Below are 18,081 nucleotides of genomic sequence, written 5' to 3'. Positions count from 1 at the left end.
CCCCAAATTACACATTTGGGAGGCAGCTGGCTAAACTTAGAAAAGACCATGCAATACCTCATCCCCTTACTCTCTCGAACAAGGGTCTATAAGATGAATGAACCTGATTTTTAAACTAATTTATGAGTCACACACTTAAATATATATCCATAATTGTAACTTTAATGTGGCCTTAAGCTGGATTTAGTTAATAAGTGCTTATGAATTAACAACATGATTCCAACTTGTTTATATTTTCTGAGTTTAGTTTCTTTGCTTCATTAATTGTGTTTTAAAGCAGGAACTACAGTAATCAATTAACTGAATTATCTGTTCAGCATGCCCTTTATTTAGAACTTTATCTGGACAGTATACATACCCCTAAACCATGTTTTTAAAATGTGATCATTGCCTCTGGCAACAGTTGAGCTGCCTGGGCTGGGCATGGAACCCAGAATGGAACAATAAGCACTTTCTGTCCCAGAATTTTGACACATAAAGGTTCTTAAGCATATCTTTATTGTATACACAGGGATTCTCAAGGTTCTGAATTATTATTTTAAGACAATCTTTAATAAATTATTTTAGAATAGTTTTAATCTATTATTTTGCCTTTTTTCATCTTTAAAAATCCGGAGTCACTTATTAATGTGGAAAAAAGTTTTATTTTTGACACAAACTGTATTTATTTTCCTATATACATGGTGAGCTTGTCACATTTACAACTGCTGTTAGAAAATATGTGTTCAGTCTTCTTCTATCTTAATTTACGGTCTCTTGTTTTTTACTTCTTTGCTGTTTGCTTTGCTATCTGTCCTTTGTTATATAGCCTGTGATTGCTTTTTATTGCCCTCCTCTGGTAGTATGCAAAATATATAGTCTGTTCCATTTATAGTTTTAAGTGATATGCTAAAACACAGACTTCTTCATAAAACTGTTGATTCTTTCATGAAATGTGAGAACATTATATATATTGCATATATAGTTTCTCTTATCATCAATTTTGGTTGGAAGTTTCTGCTATTTTACCTCTACTTCTATTACTATTTTTATGTTATAATTTCTTGCTAACAATTATGATTACAATGTTTTATAACCAAAATGACAATGGTCATTAAGATTACATTTTACACTAAATGTTCACTGCTATTTCTTTACCTTGACAACTCAATCCATTAGTTCTTTGATTCTTTCCTTCTTTGGTGAAGTTACAATGTCCAGTAGGTTTTTCAGGAAGGCCATATGGGTAATATGTTTCATGGGACCCTACATGACTGATTCCTTCTCATCTTTCAGACTGCAAACTTCCCTGAATCATATTCTATTTCATGTATTTCAAATAACTGCTACTCTCTAAAAATTATTTAGTTATTTGTGTATTTTCTGGTTTACATCACAGAAACACAATTCTGTTAAGACAGAGAGTCTTTCATCTTAAACCCTAATCCTAGTGCCTGAAACTGGTGCTTGGCGGTTAATATATTATTGCTAAATGAATAAATAAAGTATTATTATGGAATAAAGCCTTGAGCTCAATCAGATTAATCAATTTATTTATTTGAGGGGGGCATCTCACTATATTTTCGAGGCTGGTCCTCAACTCCTGGACTTCAGCGATCTCCTCAGCCTCCCAAGTAGTTGGGTCTTTAGGTAAGTCACTGCATGAAGCTTAGACTTATTTTTTTCCTTAGTAAATGACTTATTTAGCTGAGATGCTTCTAATACTATTCCTTTAACATTCGTGTTCTGTAACTTCACTTAGATTTATGATGTTGCTATTTCCCAACCACTTCGTACTCCCCAGAATGTGATTTCTTCTAAACTGCAGATTCCTTACTTCAGAAAACGGTTTCTTCTATTATATCCCTAAATGTTTTTTCTTGTTCCATTTTGTTGTTTTCTTCCCTTGGCACACTGAAGGTGAATATATACTGTCTGTCCTCCACATCACTCTCTAATTGTTTTTATAAATTTATTCTTTTTTCTACTTTATAAACCTCCAGCCTCAAATTACCAAAATGATTTTCTGAAATTCTCCTGACCCTAAATACTATTTCTCTTTCATTTCTTTTTATTTATTTACTATCATTTTCACAGATAGTTTCTCTCATCAGTTTTTGCCATCTTATTCTATTGCCATATTTTTGGCTTCAAAGATTGCTGTGCTTGCTTAAATTTGCTTAGTTGTGAAAAGGTTATAATCTAAAATCATTTTACAATTCTAGAATAAATCTTTCAAAATGTTTTCTTTAACTTTTGTAGCTTTTATATTACCCCTGCTATCCCCCTTCATTAAAAAAAAAAAAAAAAAAGCAAGCTTATTTGTGTCCCATATTGGTCTTTTCTGACTCCCCGACAATAATTTATTTTATCTTTGAATTTGCAATCTACTCCACTGTACTATGCCAAATTGCAGAGTTCTCCTGCCACACATTCATTTTGGAACTTGTTACACTGAATCTGACAAATATTCCTTGAAATTTATGATATCAAATTGGGATCTTCCTTATTTCCAGAGGGAATCAAAATTTCTTCTCTATTTTATTTTTGTCCATATAATATGGGCATGAGTTTCATCTTCACTTTAAAAAGTCCTCCATCAACTGAACAAAACATTTCAGTGTTAAAGACAAATTTCTCTTTAAATCGTAGGTCAGAGTTTCCTAGTGTATAATTTTACATAAAAGTCAGCTAACTTACTGTTATTCTTCTATTATACCTGAGGAATGGGAAGAGAGATCTCAAAATGGGGTACTGACAGGTACATGGTATTCACTTTATTGAATTTATAACTAAATGGAGGTTTGTTTAAAGTGTGACAATTGAAAAGAACTACCTTTACTATGTGCTTGGTTCACTGCGCAGTCTAGTTTTAACCTATGTAATTTAACCAATGACTGATTGAAAATTAAGTTAAAAAACTTGAAAACATTTAATGAGTACAGCCCCTTTAAGTTGATTTACTAGTCAACATTCTTTGGAAATTGATATTTAATCTGCTTTAATAATAATGTTATTTCCTATTTTCCATGTATCTACAAATATTTTTAAGCTTGATAAAACATTTTGCTTAAATTGATATCTCTTCCGTAAGTGGCATTCTCTTCCGGAGCTTCTAGTAAATAGCTCAAAATAAAAAAAAAGGTAAAAAGTAGTTTGTCAAGACAACAGTTAGCTAATGGTGGCTTTTGGTTTTTACCATTTCCTTTTCTCAATGTTATTTGTTTAAAACTCTGTTGTCGAATGTTCATGGTGGGATCTATTCAAGCTTACTGGTATATAATTTCTGTAATTCTTCCTCTTCAACATTTCAGGGAATAAAGACATTTGCCAGAGTTCTGGCACTTGTTCTACTAACAACATTTGAAAAGGAAAACCAACATTTTTCCTGTAATCACTTCCTAAAGTTCTTTCAAACCTCAGGGTACTAGAGCATTTGCTTTAGAGAAGTTTACTTTATCTTAGAGACTGCTGGTGAGGGACCAAGGAAGGACACAGTGATAGACAATAATAACTATTATATTAATAGTATACATAGTAATAGTTATCTCTATTAATAGTGCAGATAGTAATAACTATATATTAATATGTTAACAGCACAGATAGCAATAACTATATTAATAGTATAAATAACTATATTAATAGTACAGATAGTAGTACTCTAATTATACTATTACTTACCGTTTACAAAGTGTTTCTTTACAAAGTTATTGACAGTTTACTAAGTACTATACTTTTGTATAGTACTTCCCAAAGGCACATATGAGGAAAGAATACATCAGGATTACCTGGAGAGCTTTGTAAGTATAAATTCCTGGGTCTCCTCTACAGAGATCCTTATTTACTAGGAGTGGAAGAGGACAAAGGAATATGTCTTCTGAAACAAACAAAAAACATCTCTAGCTGACTAAAATTGATCTGGATTTGTGAACCACAGGTGTAGTGAAATGAAGAGTCTAACAACCTGGGTACTCTTTTCAGCATTCAGGCTGCCTTTAGAGGGAAAACTCTAAGTCAAGATTTGAGATGAAGTATCCTAGTGAGTTAAAATGGATACATGTTTACTGAGACTTACATCAAAAGACACCGAGTAAAGGCCTTTCTAAAGAAATAAAGTTGGGTAAGACAGAGTTTCCAACCTCAAAGAACCAATAAACACAAAATTATATTACAATGCTAGAAATGTAATGAAGAGCCTTAAATACTTTTGAAGGGAAGTTAAGATTTCACAGAAAACATTAAGTTCAGTCTTAATAAAAAAAAATGGGCATCTACCTAACAGATAAATGGTAAGATATGTGAGCAAGGGAAGAAAAAAGGTAATTCCTAGCCAAACAACAGCAACCTCGACAACAAAATCATGTGACTTAGTGAAGAGAAAGCACCATACACACAGAGAACTGTGGAAGATCAATTTGTGTGGAGTAGATAGGGAGAATCAAAAAGAAAGATCTGAGTCTGGAAAGACAGGCAGAATGTATTGTGAATGACCCTAAATGCTAAGCTGCGCAGCCTGGATGTCATACTGTTGAATAACATGATCAGAGTTCTCAGTTAACCTTGAAGAATGAGTGATGAAATTAGAGGGGACTAAACGAAAACCAGGGAGATAGTTCAAAGACTACTGTAACAGTTCAGGCAAGAGAAAATAAAGGCTTGACTAAAGCAGTCGCACCTGAGGTTAAGAGGAGAAAAATGATGCGATGTACTTAGAAATCAGAGACAAATGACTTAGCTTAAGTGTCAGGGAGGCCTTTCATGGCTACCCTATCACAGTATACCCTGCTCCAGCCATTATTCTTCTGTACACAGCCTAGTTCAGAGCAATCTCAAAATATATAATGATAATTTAAGAATTCTACATTTAACTGTTCATTTTCTGTTTCCCTTAATTGTTTCTCAGCAGGAGCCATCTCTAGTTTATTTACTAATTTATACCTTAGGATACATTATCTTAGAGGCTTATCTTAGTGTCTTACACATGGTAGATGTAGATATCAGTATATATTTATTGGCTGAATAAAAAGGAGAAGGGTGAGAAAAAAAGTAGTTATGAATCAGCAACTTTCTTATTTAAATTCCTGTGCAAATTATGATGTTAGAATGTAAAATTATGAAAGAAAGAAGAGATGTGGGTAAAAGGATTAACTCAGTGGGGGAGACAGAGCAACCAATTAAGAGGTTATTGTTTATAATTACAACATGATACCAGTCAAGAAGCAATTAAGAAGCTGATTCGGGATGATGGCCACAGGACTGAAGAGGATTTTAGAGATACTACAGGGGTAAAATGCGTGAAATTTGATGAGTGATTAAACACAGGAGAAGGGGGAAAGGATTATTATTCTGAAGGTTCAAACAGAAATGGCTTTAAAATGGCAGTAGTATAACTTAGAGATGTGAATATAGATGTGAAGCAAATTTTTGTTTGCCTTAACAGAAACTGAAGAAGAGGGGTGAATGTGGAAAGATATTGAGTTTGCTTCAGAAATGCTGAGTTTAAACTTCAGAAAAACATCCAGGTAAAAATGTCAGTCATGCAGCTTGAAATCCAAGTTCACAAGACACAAGAAAAGGCATGGTTTGTGTTTTAAGACGTTGTTGGTAATTTCCTTCAGTTAACAGTTGAAGATGAGCAAAAGATGAAATCCTGGAAGGAGAATATACATAAAATTAAAGGAAAAAGGACCTAATGTCATAAGAACAAAGTAAAAAAGAAAAAGTAAAAAACTGTTAAAAGTCTAAGGCAACTGAAGAGGCCTGATAATTAAAGGAATTCATGATTCTGGACAGGATCCTGTGTGTGTGTGTGTGGGGGGGGGGCGGAAAAAAAAACTGTTATAAAAAGACATATTTGGGGCTGGGCGTGGTGGCTCACGCCTATAATCCTAGTCATTTGGGAGGCCGAGGCAGGCAGATCACTTGAGATCAGGAGTTTGAAACCAGCCTGGCCAACATGGTAAAACCATCTCTACTAAAAAAAATACAAAAAAATTAGCTGGGCATGGTGGCAGGGCCTGTAATCCCAGCTACTCAGGTGGCTAAGGCAGGAGAATCACTTGAACCTGGAAGGTGGAGGCTGCAGTGAGCCAAGATCATACCACTACACTCTAGCCTGGGTGACAGTGACACTCTGTGCAAAAAAAGAAAAAAAAAAAAGGCATGTTTGGAACAACTGACAAAAATAGACAAAAGTAATGCTATCAACATTATCTTGAATTTTAAAGGTATAGTACACTTAATAACAGAGCTTTTTTTTTAAGACAGTGTTTTGCTCTTGTTGCCCAGGCTGGAGTGCAATGGCGCGATCCTGGCTCACCACAACTTCTGCCTCCCGGGTTCCAGTGATGCTCCTGACTCAGCCTCCCGAGTAGCTGGGGGATTACAGGCATGCGGCACCACAACTGGCTAATTTTTTTTGTATTTTTAGTAGAGACAGGATTTCTTCTTGTTGGTCAGGCTGGTCTCAAACAACACATTCTTATTCTTAAGAAATACATTTTGAAGGCTTAAAGGTTCATATTTGACCTATTCTTAAACTATTCAGAAAAAAACTCTGTGTGTGTGTGTGTGTGTGTGTGTGTGTGTGTGTGTGTGTGTCTAGGGAGGGAGGGAGGAAGAGGAGAAAAAGGAAGAGGGAAGGATAGAAAAAGAAAAATGATCAATGTAGCAAAAAAATGTTAAAAAGGGGTGAATAGGGATAAAAGATACGGAAGGGTTCTTTGTACCATTCTTAGAACTTCTATGCACATATAAAATTATTTTAAAAAGGAAGTTAAAAAAATACAGACCAAGGCAGAATTGTGAGAAACACCCTTGATTTTACAAGGTATAAAGCAAATTCATCCCAAGAGTGACAGCCATTTAGTTATTCAGAATTGAGAAGAAGTTTGCATCAGTAGAAAACAGCATTTTCCCATACCAGTCATTCTATTTATACAACAAAATATGCCGATAATTGTAGTCTATTTCTGTATAAAGATGTTCTATACCACGGAATTTCAGGTTAACAACACTGGCATCCATCATTAATTCTCCCAATAGAGAGTAAGTATTTTCTGACACAAATCCTCCCCGGTCCTTCTTTTTAAAGAAGACTGACAGAAAGCAAGCAATATTAAATTGTTCTGTGTGGGTATTTTGACTTGCTGCTCAAAAATATTCAAGCTGTATACTTTAGAGCCAGTGCCCACTTACTGGTTGCCTATGAACAGTTAAAGGTTTCCCAGGGCCATTATTACTGGTAGGACAGGCATTTAAGATTAGACTAATACCTAAAAAAGAAAAAGGAAGATAGATGAGAGTTGACATAAAAATAAAATCTATACACTGTGATCTTACTATGGGAGTTTCTTAACACTTTCTTCTAGAGTCTTCTGTTCAGACGGAAAGGAACAGATATTTTTACTCAGAACTACATTTCTTAATGCTTTCATGTCTACTATATTACTATTTTTCAAGCCTGTACTGGGAAAGGAAAAGAACCACTCATGATAAGTTAGGAAGCAATGAGTCCAGCTTGAGATATTAATATAAACTTGTCCAAATGAATATATGTCAAATGGAACAGTGGCTTTAAAAGCCATGAAAAAATTCTGGGGGAGGGGGGAATGAGAGGAATTTCTGCATTCAAAAAATGATGATATAAGTTATTTTGTATAACTATGAGAATTAGAGGTAATATGAGTAAAATTATTAGAGCTTTTTATTAAGTAATAAAAGCTTGAATGATACTATAGCTTTCATTTCAAATCTCAGTATCTTTCATTCCATTAAATTTATCTTGCAGATGACAAACATTTCCTTATCTGTTGAAGAAGGCAGTAGCAGGGCCAGGTGCTGTGGCTCACGCCTGTAATCCCAGTACTTTGGGAGGCTGAGGTGGACGGATCACTCGAGGCCAGGAGTTCTAGACCAGCCTGGCCAACATGGCAAAACCCCATACCTACTAAAAATACAAAAATTAGCCGGGCGTGGTGACAAACACCTGTAGTCCCAGCTACTCGGTAGGCTGAAGCATGAGAATTGCTTGAACCCTGGGAGGTGGAGGCTGCAGTGAGCTGAGATCACGCCACTGCACTTCAGTCTGGTAGCAGATTAAAATATAGAAGATAAAAGTATATAGAAATATGAAAAAAAAAAAAAAACCACTGAATGGAAATTTAGGACTGCTAGTTTCTTTATCAAGCTTTAAACTAGCCCAGTATGACATAAAAGTCAGTTACTCTGCTCACCTGATTTTCCATGCCTTCTTACTTTGGCCTTCTACTAATATAAAATGAGGACAAAAATCCTACCATTACCAGAGAAGTTGGGATTGAAAACAAAATTTCAAACAGTATTCATTTTAAAATACTTAGAATGAAAATTATTTTAAAATACAGAATATACACACACACACACACACACACACACACACACACATTCTCATATATAATAATGATTACTTTTTTTTTTTTTTTTTTTGTAGAGATGAGGTTTCACTATGTTGCAGGCTGGTCTGAAATGCCTGGGCTCAAGTAATCCTTTCACCTTGGCCTCTCAAAGTGCTTGGATTACAGATGTGAGCCACTGCACCTGACATAGAATATATATATTTTCAAATAAAATAAATCATAACTGAAAAAAGTTTACTATTAAAATTAATTTTGACTTGCAAGCTTACATTTTAGATCCAAAATATAGGATTCTAGATAGTAGCTAACAAATGTAACAGTGTATTCAATTTATTCTACTACTTACACTGAATTTTAAAATTTCCTCTTTTTGGCAGCGAGAATCTCAGGAGTGCATGCAGGGATTCAAAGCAACAGTACATGATGTAATAACTGTTCACGTGCATGAAAACTGGGCATTTGTTACCTAATAAATTATTGAGCTTGAATTGGGACATACATGGGGTCTTTTATTTACTTGAGAAAAGTCCTGTCCTTTGTAGAAAAGTAAAGTCTTTGAGTAAAAAGCCATTTTAATTCATTTGAAAAATGGCAGACCATTTCCATACATTTTTCTTTATAATAACATAAGTTAATCATAAAAATGTGGCATTTGATAAACAAAAACTTATAAATGAAAAAGATGAGACTAATTATACCCGACTAGAAAAATTACGTACAGGCATGTCAGAGGCTTTACTCAAGCGCGATTCACGGAAATCACTTTCCACATAAAGATTAAAACACATTTGTTTATTCTGATTTTGTTACAAAGGAAGCCAGAATCACATATTTGAATATTAAAAATTTAACCTCTGAAAAATAGAATATTTTTCCTTAAAGTTTCACTATATACAAAATATATACAATATTCCTAAAATATATGAGTTTAAACACATAGACAACATAGGCACTCTATACTCAAAATAACTTCAGTAGATTCTCTGTGTCCCTCCCACATACACAATGTCTTTAATAAAAAAAAAAACAAGGAAAAAATGAACTACAGAAATCTTTTAAATTATACCCTCAAAATTAGCTTGGGTTCACCATTTCTTTTGCATGGTAACTTAATCAATGTATCAACTCTTTTTCACTGTTGTCACATCAGGATGAAAGGGGGCTTTAAACGCATCAAGTTATCTGCTTGATACTTCAATCTTCACAAGCACATTTCTACTAATTTGGCTTATGCCTGAATACTTCTACTGACAGGGAATGTATTAGATGCTAAGGCATTCTGGAAAGCCCTACTATCTTTACTCTTTCTTGTAGTGGTTATGGGGTGGTCCCAATTCTACTACTTTAGGTCTTGCCAAGTAAGAAATCCAGCTCTTTCATATGTGAACACTTAAAATATTTGTAGGTAGTTATAGCCTAGCACTAATAGAGCACTTTTGAATCTTTTTGCAGTTATTGTCATATTTCTCTGAAGACCTTTTGGCTTAAAGCTTGGGTGCCCAGGTTCTACAGGTAAGGTAATTACAGATTAGACTCTAATTTTTATTACTGTAGAATAACATCTCCATATTGGAACCTTCCTGGTCATTTTCACATTTCACATCTAAGCCTAAAAACCTATAAGCCATACATTTTCTGGACCCAGCTGCATGATCTTACATTTATTACTATTAAAATTCATTCAGTCAGCTCATTAATTCTGCCCGAAAAAATCTATTAGATCCTTATTTCATTATTCAATTAATTTGTTATTCTTCTCTGTTTTGTATCAAATTTGTTAAATGTGGTTTTAATTTTTCCTGAATCACTGACAAAAATGTAGAAATACAGTACTGCAGGTTATTATAGATGAGCATCATATACCCACTTTTTGATTAATGTTTCTCTAACAACACTTGGGCCCTTCAAAAGTTACTAATCCAATTACCTGACCTTGAATTGTCCCCATAAGTCCCCTATCTTGTTTAAAAGAATGTCATGGAAAGTCTTTATCAAATCCCCAGTTCCCTACCTAACTCATTTCCATGCTTTAGCCCTGCAATATTAAAAAATGGAAATGTAGTCTTCTTTGATTTGTTCTTAGAGAATCCATCCTAACTTTTGGCGGTGATACTTGCTTCTTTAAACAGCAGTCTTAAAAACCACTGCAAGCATGGCTGCTTACTGAGCATAATCTATGATGCATACTTAAAATATATTATATCTAAGCCTCAAAGGAATCCTAAATGGTTAGAATCATCACGCCTATCTGACAATGAAAAAAACAAAGGGTCATCAAAGTATTTACATACATTATAGTTTTAAAAAGTCAAGTAATTTGCTTAAAATTTATACAAGATTGCAGCAAATCATTACATCAAACTATAAATTATCAAAATATGATATGTAATGTAAATCTACTAATATGTTCCCTAATAGCTGCAAGAATCCACTACCTTCTTCCCCTTTATGAAAACAAGATGATATTTGTTGACTCCCTTTACTCACTCCCATTGTTCACCAGGAGTATTAAAAACATAATTTTTGAAGTTTCTCAGTAACTAAGATTTGAAACTTGTATGTAAGTATTCTTAATAATCACTGTTTATAAATTTAATTAAAAACACATTGTAAGTTTCATCATGAGGTACAAAAGAGGAGACATAAATATGTACCCATATTTATGAGGTACAAAATCTCTATCTGTCCACTAGCCACCCAACACCTGATTTCCTTCTCCAGAAGCAGTAAATGTTAATAGATTTTTCCTGGTCCTGATATAAAGAGCTACTTACTTCCTTTTGTATAACTACATTGTGGTATTCTGTAAGTGTATTCATGAATTACAATTCTTTTAACTATTGCCTAAATGTCAACTATGCTACAGTGAATAAGGTAGTATATATAGTATTTGGAACCTAGCAAGTATACCTGCAGGAGGACGTACTGGAAATAAAATTCCTTGATTGAGAGCAATGCGTGGCTGGGCATGCCTGTAATCCTAGCACTTTGGTAGGCTGAGGCGGGCAGATCACTTGAGGTCATGAGTTTGAGACTAGACTGGGCAACATGGCAAAACCCCATCTGCCTCAACCTCCCAAGTAGCTGGGATTACAGGTGGGCACCATCACACTTGGCTAATTTTTTGTATTTTACTAGAGACAAAGTTTCCCCATGTTTGCCAGGCTGGTTTTGAACTCCTGGCCTCAGGGGATCCACCCGCCTCAGCCTCCCAAAGTGCTGGGATTACAGGTGTAAGACACCGCTCCTGGCTGAGAATAGGTACAGTTTTATTATGAAGTTAATGTTCATTTATTGGAGAACGGAAAATCAGTCACATGACTGTGACAGATGTTGCAAATATTTTTTCCGAGATTGCATTTGCATTTTTTTTTTGACTCTCCTTATGGTAGTGATGCCATACCAACACTCTTCATTTGTAGGGAGTCAAGTTTAACAATTACTTCTATAACTCCTGAGTTGCAAAGACCTTTTGTAATTCAAGATTATAAAAACATTCTCCTATGGCTTCTAAGGTTTTTAATGGTTTTACATTTAAATCTCTGACCTATATGAAATTTATCTTTTTTGGAAGTATGACGTATGGATCTCAATTTTCTTTTTCTCCTAGCTGGCTAATTTAGTGGCCTGTCACAATTCACTGTCCTTATTTAGAAATGCACTTTCTTAATTTTTCCATATAAGCCACAGACCTTATTTGTCTGATTTTTAAAAAAAAGTCTTGTTGGTGTTCTATTTGGATTGAATTAAATTGATGGTACATCTAGAATTCTACTTTTAAAAATGTCATTTAACAACATTACAATCCTAAGCAGGGAGATTTTTCCCTTTGCTTATTGATATTACATCTTAAAAAAAAACAGATAAATAACTTTAGCTATTTTAAGCATTTTGTTAAAGCCTAAGCTTATTTTGAGTTTTACATTCCCAGATATTATTCTCATTCATTCATTCATAAATCTCTGTTTCTGTAACGTCCTTTACAGTCCTGAGCATTAGCTCTATTTGCTGCTCAAGGGTTATTTTTAGCGGTGTCTAGAAACACATTTTTTTCCCTGTCTTGATTTTAAAACTATCATAAATATTTAAGGTTGGCTGAAGATTAGGCTCTGAATAAGCAATGATTTACTATGACTTCAAAGAACTATGAATAAACAAGCTTCCTCTTATCTGGCAGTTTGAAAATGAGGTCTTCCAGTTTATCTAATATTCTAGCGAAAAATTCATTGGAAAGATAAACTTGTGAAGAACAAAATTTAGTTAGTAAAGTTTCACAACAAAACTAAATTGGACAAATTATTCTAGGATAATAGTAATTATCATAGCAAGACACTGTTCTAAGTTTTACAATGTTTATTTACAAACATTAAATAATTGAATCCTCAATGATTTAATAGATACTTTTAGGTATTAGAGTATCCCATGGCCTTTGGATGAATATCAGCCACAAATGTATGGACAAGTAGGATAAGAAGGTTTAGGTGTGAGAGTGTAGGACATTGCAGAGCTTACAATAAATATAAATTAGTCAATTTTATGATCAGACTTACTGTTCCCTCCAACTTTACAAAACCATACAGTATCTAGCAAGTCATAAATATAAGTTCCGATTTACTGGTCAATAGCTTATGTTGTCTTTTAAACCTTACTAGTTTGCCCATATATCTTATTCTAGAGACATCCCTAAAAATATATATATCCCTGAAACTACATAATAAAAACTGACTTCAACACAAAATCAAATCAATCTTTAGGAGACATCACATGGTTCTGCAAGTGGAAAACCATTATTACATGTAACCATTATTACATGTAATAAAATATAAAACATAAAGGCTTTATAGGCACTCCAATAAAAGGAGGTAATTTATATATCATGATCTTTATTTTTTTTAGATATATTAAAAAAAATTTTTTTTGAGACAGAGTCTCACTCTGTCGTCCAGGCTGGAGTGCAGTGGCATGACCTCCTTGGCTAACTGCAATCTCCGCCTCCTGGGTCAAGTGATTCTCGTGCCTCAGCCTCCTGAGTAGCTGGAATCACAGGCATACGCCACCACACACAGCTAATTATTTTATTTTTAGTAGAGACGGGGTTTCACCATATTGTCCAACCTGTTCTCAAACTCCTAGCCTCAAGTTATTCACCTGCCTCAGCCTTCCAAGAGTGCTGGGATTACAGGCACGAGTCACCGTACCTGGACCGATACCATGATGTTTATTATAAGACATACTTCCACATTATAGGGATGACTTCTTCAACATAATGTTCATTAAAATTCCTCCATAGGCCAAGTTTATAAAATTGATGTGAATTCAGAAGTATCACAATTTGAGTCATTCTAAAAGATTTTTACAATAGGTTAATTATATGAAGACTTGCCTCAAATTTTAGTTTTATGTATGGCTTATACCTCATATTAATCTGATCTTCATTTAACAATTAAAAGATCCATTGAACTTAATTTCAAAAGTTATTAGTATGTGAAGGGTATGGAGAAACTTTCTGTACCGTTTTAGCAACTATTCTAAAATTATTTCAAAATGAAAAGTTAAAAAATTAAGGTAGCCATGGTTTTTACTCTCTATATACTCAAACCGTTGAAAATTTAGAATGTTTAATGAGGTAATAATATTTACCATAATGCCCATCAGTTATTTTCCTTTTAACAAAGCTATTAAAAATAAATATTGTTTTCTATTGATAAATTAAAGATAAATCATTCTCTCTGATACCTTCCTTCCAACACACATATTTCAGAACATACAGATTTTGAAAAAAACAAAAAAACAAAAAAACAACTAGGGACTATACAATGGTACAACTGCTTTGGTGTTACCTTTGGCAGGTTTTTAAAAAGTAAAACATTTATCTACCTGATGATTACCAATGCCAAGAGAAATAAAAATACACACTTTCAAAAAATTATATGGCAGCTTTATTCGTGATAGTAACAAACTGGAAACCACCAAAATGACCACTGACAGGTGAATAAAATATATTAATACTCAGCAATAATAAGGAATGAATTATCGATACAACAACAAAGTGGAATGAAGAACCTGGACACAGAGTATTTATAGTCTAAGAGAAGCAAAACTAATCTGTAGTGATAGAAACCAGCAAGCGGTGCCTCTTGAGTAGCAGTGGTTAAGAAGGGCTGAAGGGCAATAAGGAAACTCTCTGGAGTGATTGAACTGTTCTATACCACATTTTCAATATACACAACAGTTGCATGTCATAAATATAAAGCATATAAATTACACCTCAATTGAAATGATTCTCTCCTTAAAATACATTTTCTAAATGAAAACGTAACAGCAACAATAATGGAAGAGTTTTAACATTTCTATTTTCATGATGCTTACCTGTCTAAGAGCTGATCATGTTTTTCTAAAGCATCCTTTTCAGCCATCATTGCTCGTTCCTTTTCAGCCACAGCATTATCCCTTGCTTCTCGGAGATTTCTAAAATTTATAGCATGCATTTCAGTTATTTCAAATGCCTAAGTATCCATCTTTTAAAGTTTCATCAATGTCCTTTCTCAAAGATGGAGTATCTGATAATCTTAAAGGCCCATCTGAGAAGCTGAGGATCCAAAGCGCACATTATATAAACCTACCTGGCTTGGTTCAGCGTCTCTAAGAGCAGGATACACCAGTGTAGGTACAAATACGGTCTATATGTCACGCTACCCTTCTCCGCATGGGTCAAAGGGTAGGCTAACCTGTTTGTATATGCAGTAATTTATGTATTCTTTACCAGAATCCAATGAGATAGGTGTAATTACTCGTATATTATCCACTAGAAAACTGAGATTTTGGGAGCTTAATAAATGTTCCATAAAATATTTTAAGTGAAAGATATTTTGTGGAGACTCAAAGTAAGAGGGCAGTTTGGGATATGGGCAAGAGAATAGTTGAAATGAAGGACCTTGAAGTCTCAGTTATATAGGAAGGAAAGGGAACACAGGTTGACAGACAGGAGAAAGTAGAAGGGACAAAGAACTGGAGGTCCTGATAAGATATGACAAATTAAGTGAAAGTTTAATAATTGCATAAGCAAGATGGGAAGACTAGAGACTGCTGTTGGAAAATGGTGATTTGGAGGTAGAATAGTACTTTCAGTGGCAGAATTTTGGTGGCTAAAAAGGGTGTGAAAATCAGTATGGCTAAATGAAGTAGAGCTGAGATGAAGGTCAATATTCATGTAGGGCTTAAGGAAGTATGAGGCTAGGGTATTGGAAAAGTAATCTACTTAACAGTGCTGAGGACAGTAGAAACTGAAATCAATGGAAAGAATACATTTAGAGTCAGTAAAGGGAGTGTTCAAAAGCTGGAAGATAACAACAATGACTAATTGGGAGATTATACAGCTAGGCATGAGCTTCCAAAGATCAAAATGTTCGCCTTTTAATCAAGATGAAACCTTGAATCAAGAAAAATACCAACATTAAGTTTTTTTCAGATAGTCACTTACTTAATTTTTTTTAATAAATCTCCCTCTCTAGCAGTTACAACATAAAGAATGTAACATAAATAATTTTGCTCATTTAATGCCTGCAAAGCCCTTATGTTTATTTTCTAACTTACTTTACAGCTGAGTAAACTGAAGTTTAGAGAGCTCAAGTTTAGCTAGCCTCAAGTCACACAGTCTAAGAGAGCCATAATTTGAATCCAGTTATTTCTTACCCCAAAGTCAGTGCTTTTTACATCATGCCACGCTATGTCTCATGAAAAACTGGATTGGAAATTATAATTTGTTTTTATTATTCATACAGAATGTGAGTAGGGAGTCATGAAAGCCTATAAAGTTTCAATAGATCTATCTATTGAATATTGGATAGAAATGCCTAGTAGTCATACTTGCTGTACCAGTACTCAATCTAGCCTTTCGCATGATGATGATGTCACAAGATCCTTGGGGTGTCACTTAGCTGGAAACCGTTGTGGCCGGTGGCACCTTTGCCCGAGTTATGCTCAGGCTTACTGGGCTTGTTCCACCTACTCGGCCTCACAGGTTGTACTTGGCTCAAGCTACTGGCCGAGATCCCACACCTGCACAGGGCAAGCCAGATGCAGAGCAGCAAGGGATACGTGACCAAGTGCGGGATTCAACCATTGTGCACAGCCAGGCATGCTGGCTGTAGTGGGAAAGGCAGCTCCAGGGCCAGATCCAGGCTCCCTGTGAGACTGCCACTGGACCGGCATACTGTAAGCAGCTTCCACTGCTGACACCAGGGAATGCAGTGGTGCCCCGAAGCTTAGAGACACCAGGAATTGCAGAGCCCGAGAGAGATGTCACAGCCCTTGTTTGGGCAGCTCCTAGGTCTAGGATCTCTGAAGGGGTGCAGCTCTTCTCTCCTTCCCACTTCTCTCCTTGTCGCAATGTGGTGAGTGAGAGACATGTTTCATCCCTGTTTGTGTTACGGCTCTTTCAGTCCCACCATTCAGTAGGTCCCAAATTCTTGTCCTGTGTCCAGGAAGAATGAGGTACATGGACAACTGGAGAGTAAGGCAAAGAGGTGCTTTATTGAGTGACAGTACAGCTCTCAGGAGATGCAGATTGGTTAGCTCTTATCTGCAGGCAGACGATCCCAATGTCTCCTCAGCTCTTGCCTAAGAGGAGACCCACAGTGGGTAGCTTCTCTAAGCAGGCAGATTGTCCAGATGTCTACTTGAGTGTCTGGGGAGGTGGGGTGGGTTTTGTGGGCTCCAGTGGGGAGAAAGTATAAGCTGATTGGTCCATAGGTGGCCATGGGTGGGTTGGGAGACAAAAGCACCATAAGTTCTCACTCCAGTCTGTGAAACTGGCAGCCCAGCTCCTGTGCTCTAGGCTATCCCTGGCTTCAGGTGGGGCTTCAACAGGGACCTGCCCCTTTCTGCTCAGGAGCCTGTCTGCCTCTGGCGCCATCAACCAGCTATACCCTGGTACCTAGGCTGTTGGTTCTAAAAGGTGCCTGCAGACCTGTACTAAGCTGTCCTCATTCCCCACATTGGCACGTCTCCCTCCCGTGCTTGTCAGTGTGCAAAGTCCAAAAAGGGCTGAGGTGGCAGGGGGCTGTGGTGGCGGCACTGCCCCAAGAGCAGGCACACCAGCAAGTGCCCAGACTTGGCCTCAACTTTACTTGGAAATCAGAGTGTGTGCTGGGAGAGGAAAGAGGTCAGGCAGCAGGAGCAGGTATTTCTCAGCCTGCAGGGGAAAGGGGGCTCTCTGGGCCCACGAGACTGTAGGAATGCCTGGGTCTGCTGCTGTGGCTGGGCTGCTGCAGCTGCACCTGGGAGGGCTCCTGCCCCTCCAACTAGGAAGGGGTCGGGGTTTCTGCCTGTTTCTGGCTCCTGCTGGTTCAGTAGAGCCCTGGTGTCTTTACAGCAGCTGCTCCAGATGGGCCACTGCTGCCATCAATATTAACAACAAATTTAAAACTTGAAACGTGTCAACCTTTTGAGCTTTGTCAGTAAAATAGTTTATAAGCCAGAAATAAAATAGACTTTTTAGAATTGTTGGAGTATAGGTAACTCTTATTGAAAAGAGAATAAACTACTTTTGTGGGTTGTTATCTAAGTGAAAGTGCATTCTGAAGTAGCTATCACAAAATGACATGTTATTTTCTGATGTCATCCTGATTGCAACAACTTTCAAAAATTTTCTATTCTCAAACAAACTGAAACATGAAAAATTAATGTTTTAGACAGCATAAAATTC

The 18,081-nt window shown here is 35.9% G+C and overlaps 1 protein-coding gene across 2 annotated transcripts in view; it reads right to left on the bottom strand.

Moving 5' to 3' along the window:
* Positions 1–18,081, bottom strand: part of PIBF1 (progesterone immunomodulatory binding factor 1) — a 233,993-nt gene that overhangs the window by 153,075 nt on the left and 62,837 nt on the right. For both annotated transcript variants that reach the window (XM_017523632.2, XM_037736793.1), the window contains exon 10: positions 14,745–14,843. In XM_017523632.2, the coding sequence (XP_017379121.1) occupies positions 14,745–14,843 (99 nt within the window). The remainder of the gene's footprint in view (positions 1–14,744; positions 14,844–18,081) is intronic.

The sequence above is a fragment of the Cebus imitator genome, unplaced genomic scaffold, assembly GCF_001604975.1.
Source record: "Cebus imitator isolate Cc_AM_T3 unplaced genomic scaffold, Cebus_imitator-1.0 Scaffold29, whole genome shotgun sequence".
NCBI classification, from domain to species: domain Eukaryota; kingdom Metazoa; phylum Chordata; class Mammalia; order Primates; family Cebidae; genus Cebus; species Cebus imitator.
The sequence above is the reverse complement of the archived record's forward strand: the minus strand, read 5'-3'. Positions and strand labels throughout refer to the sequence as shown.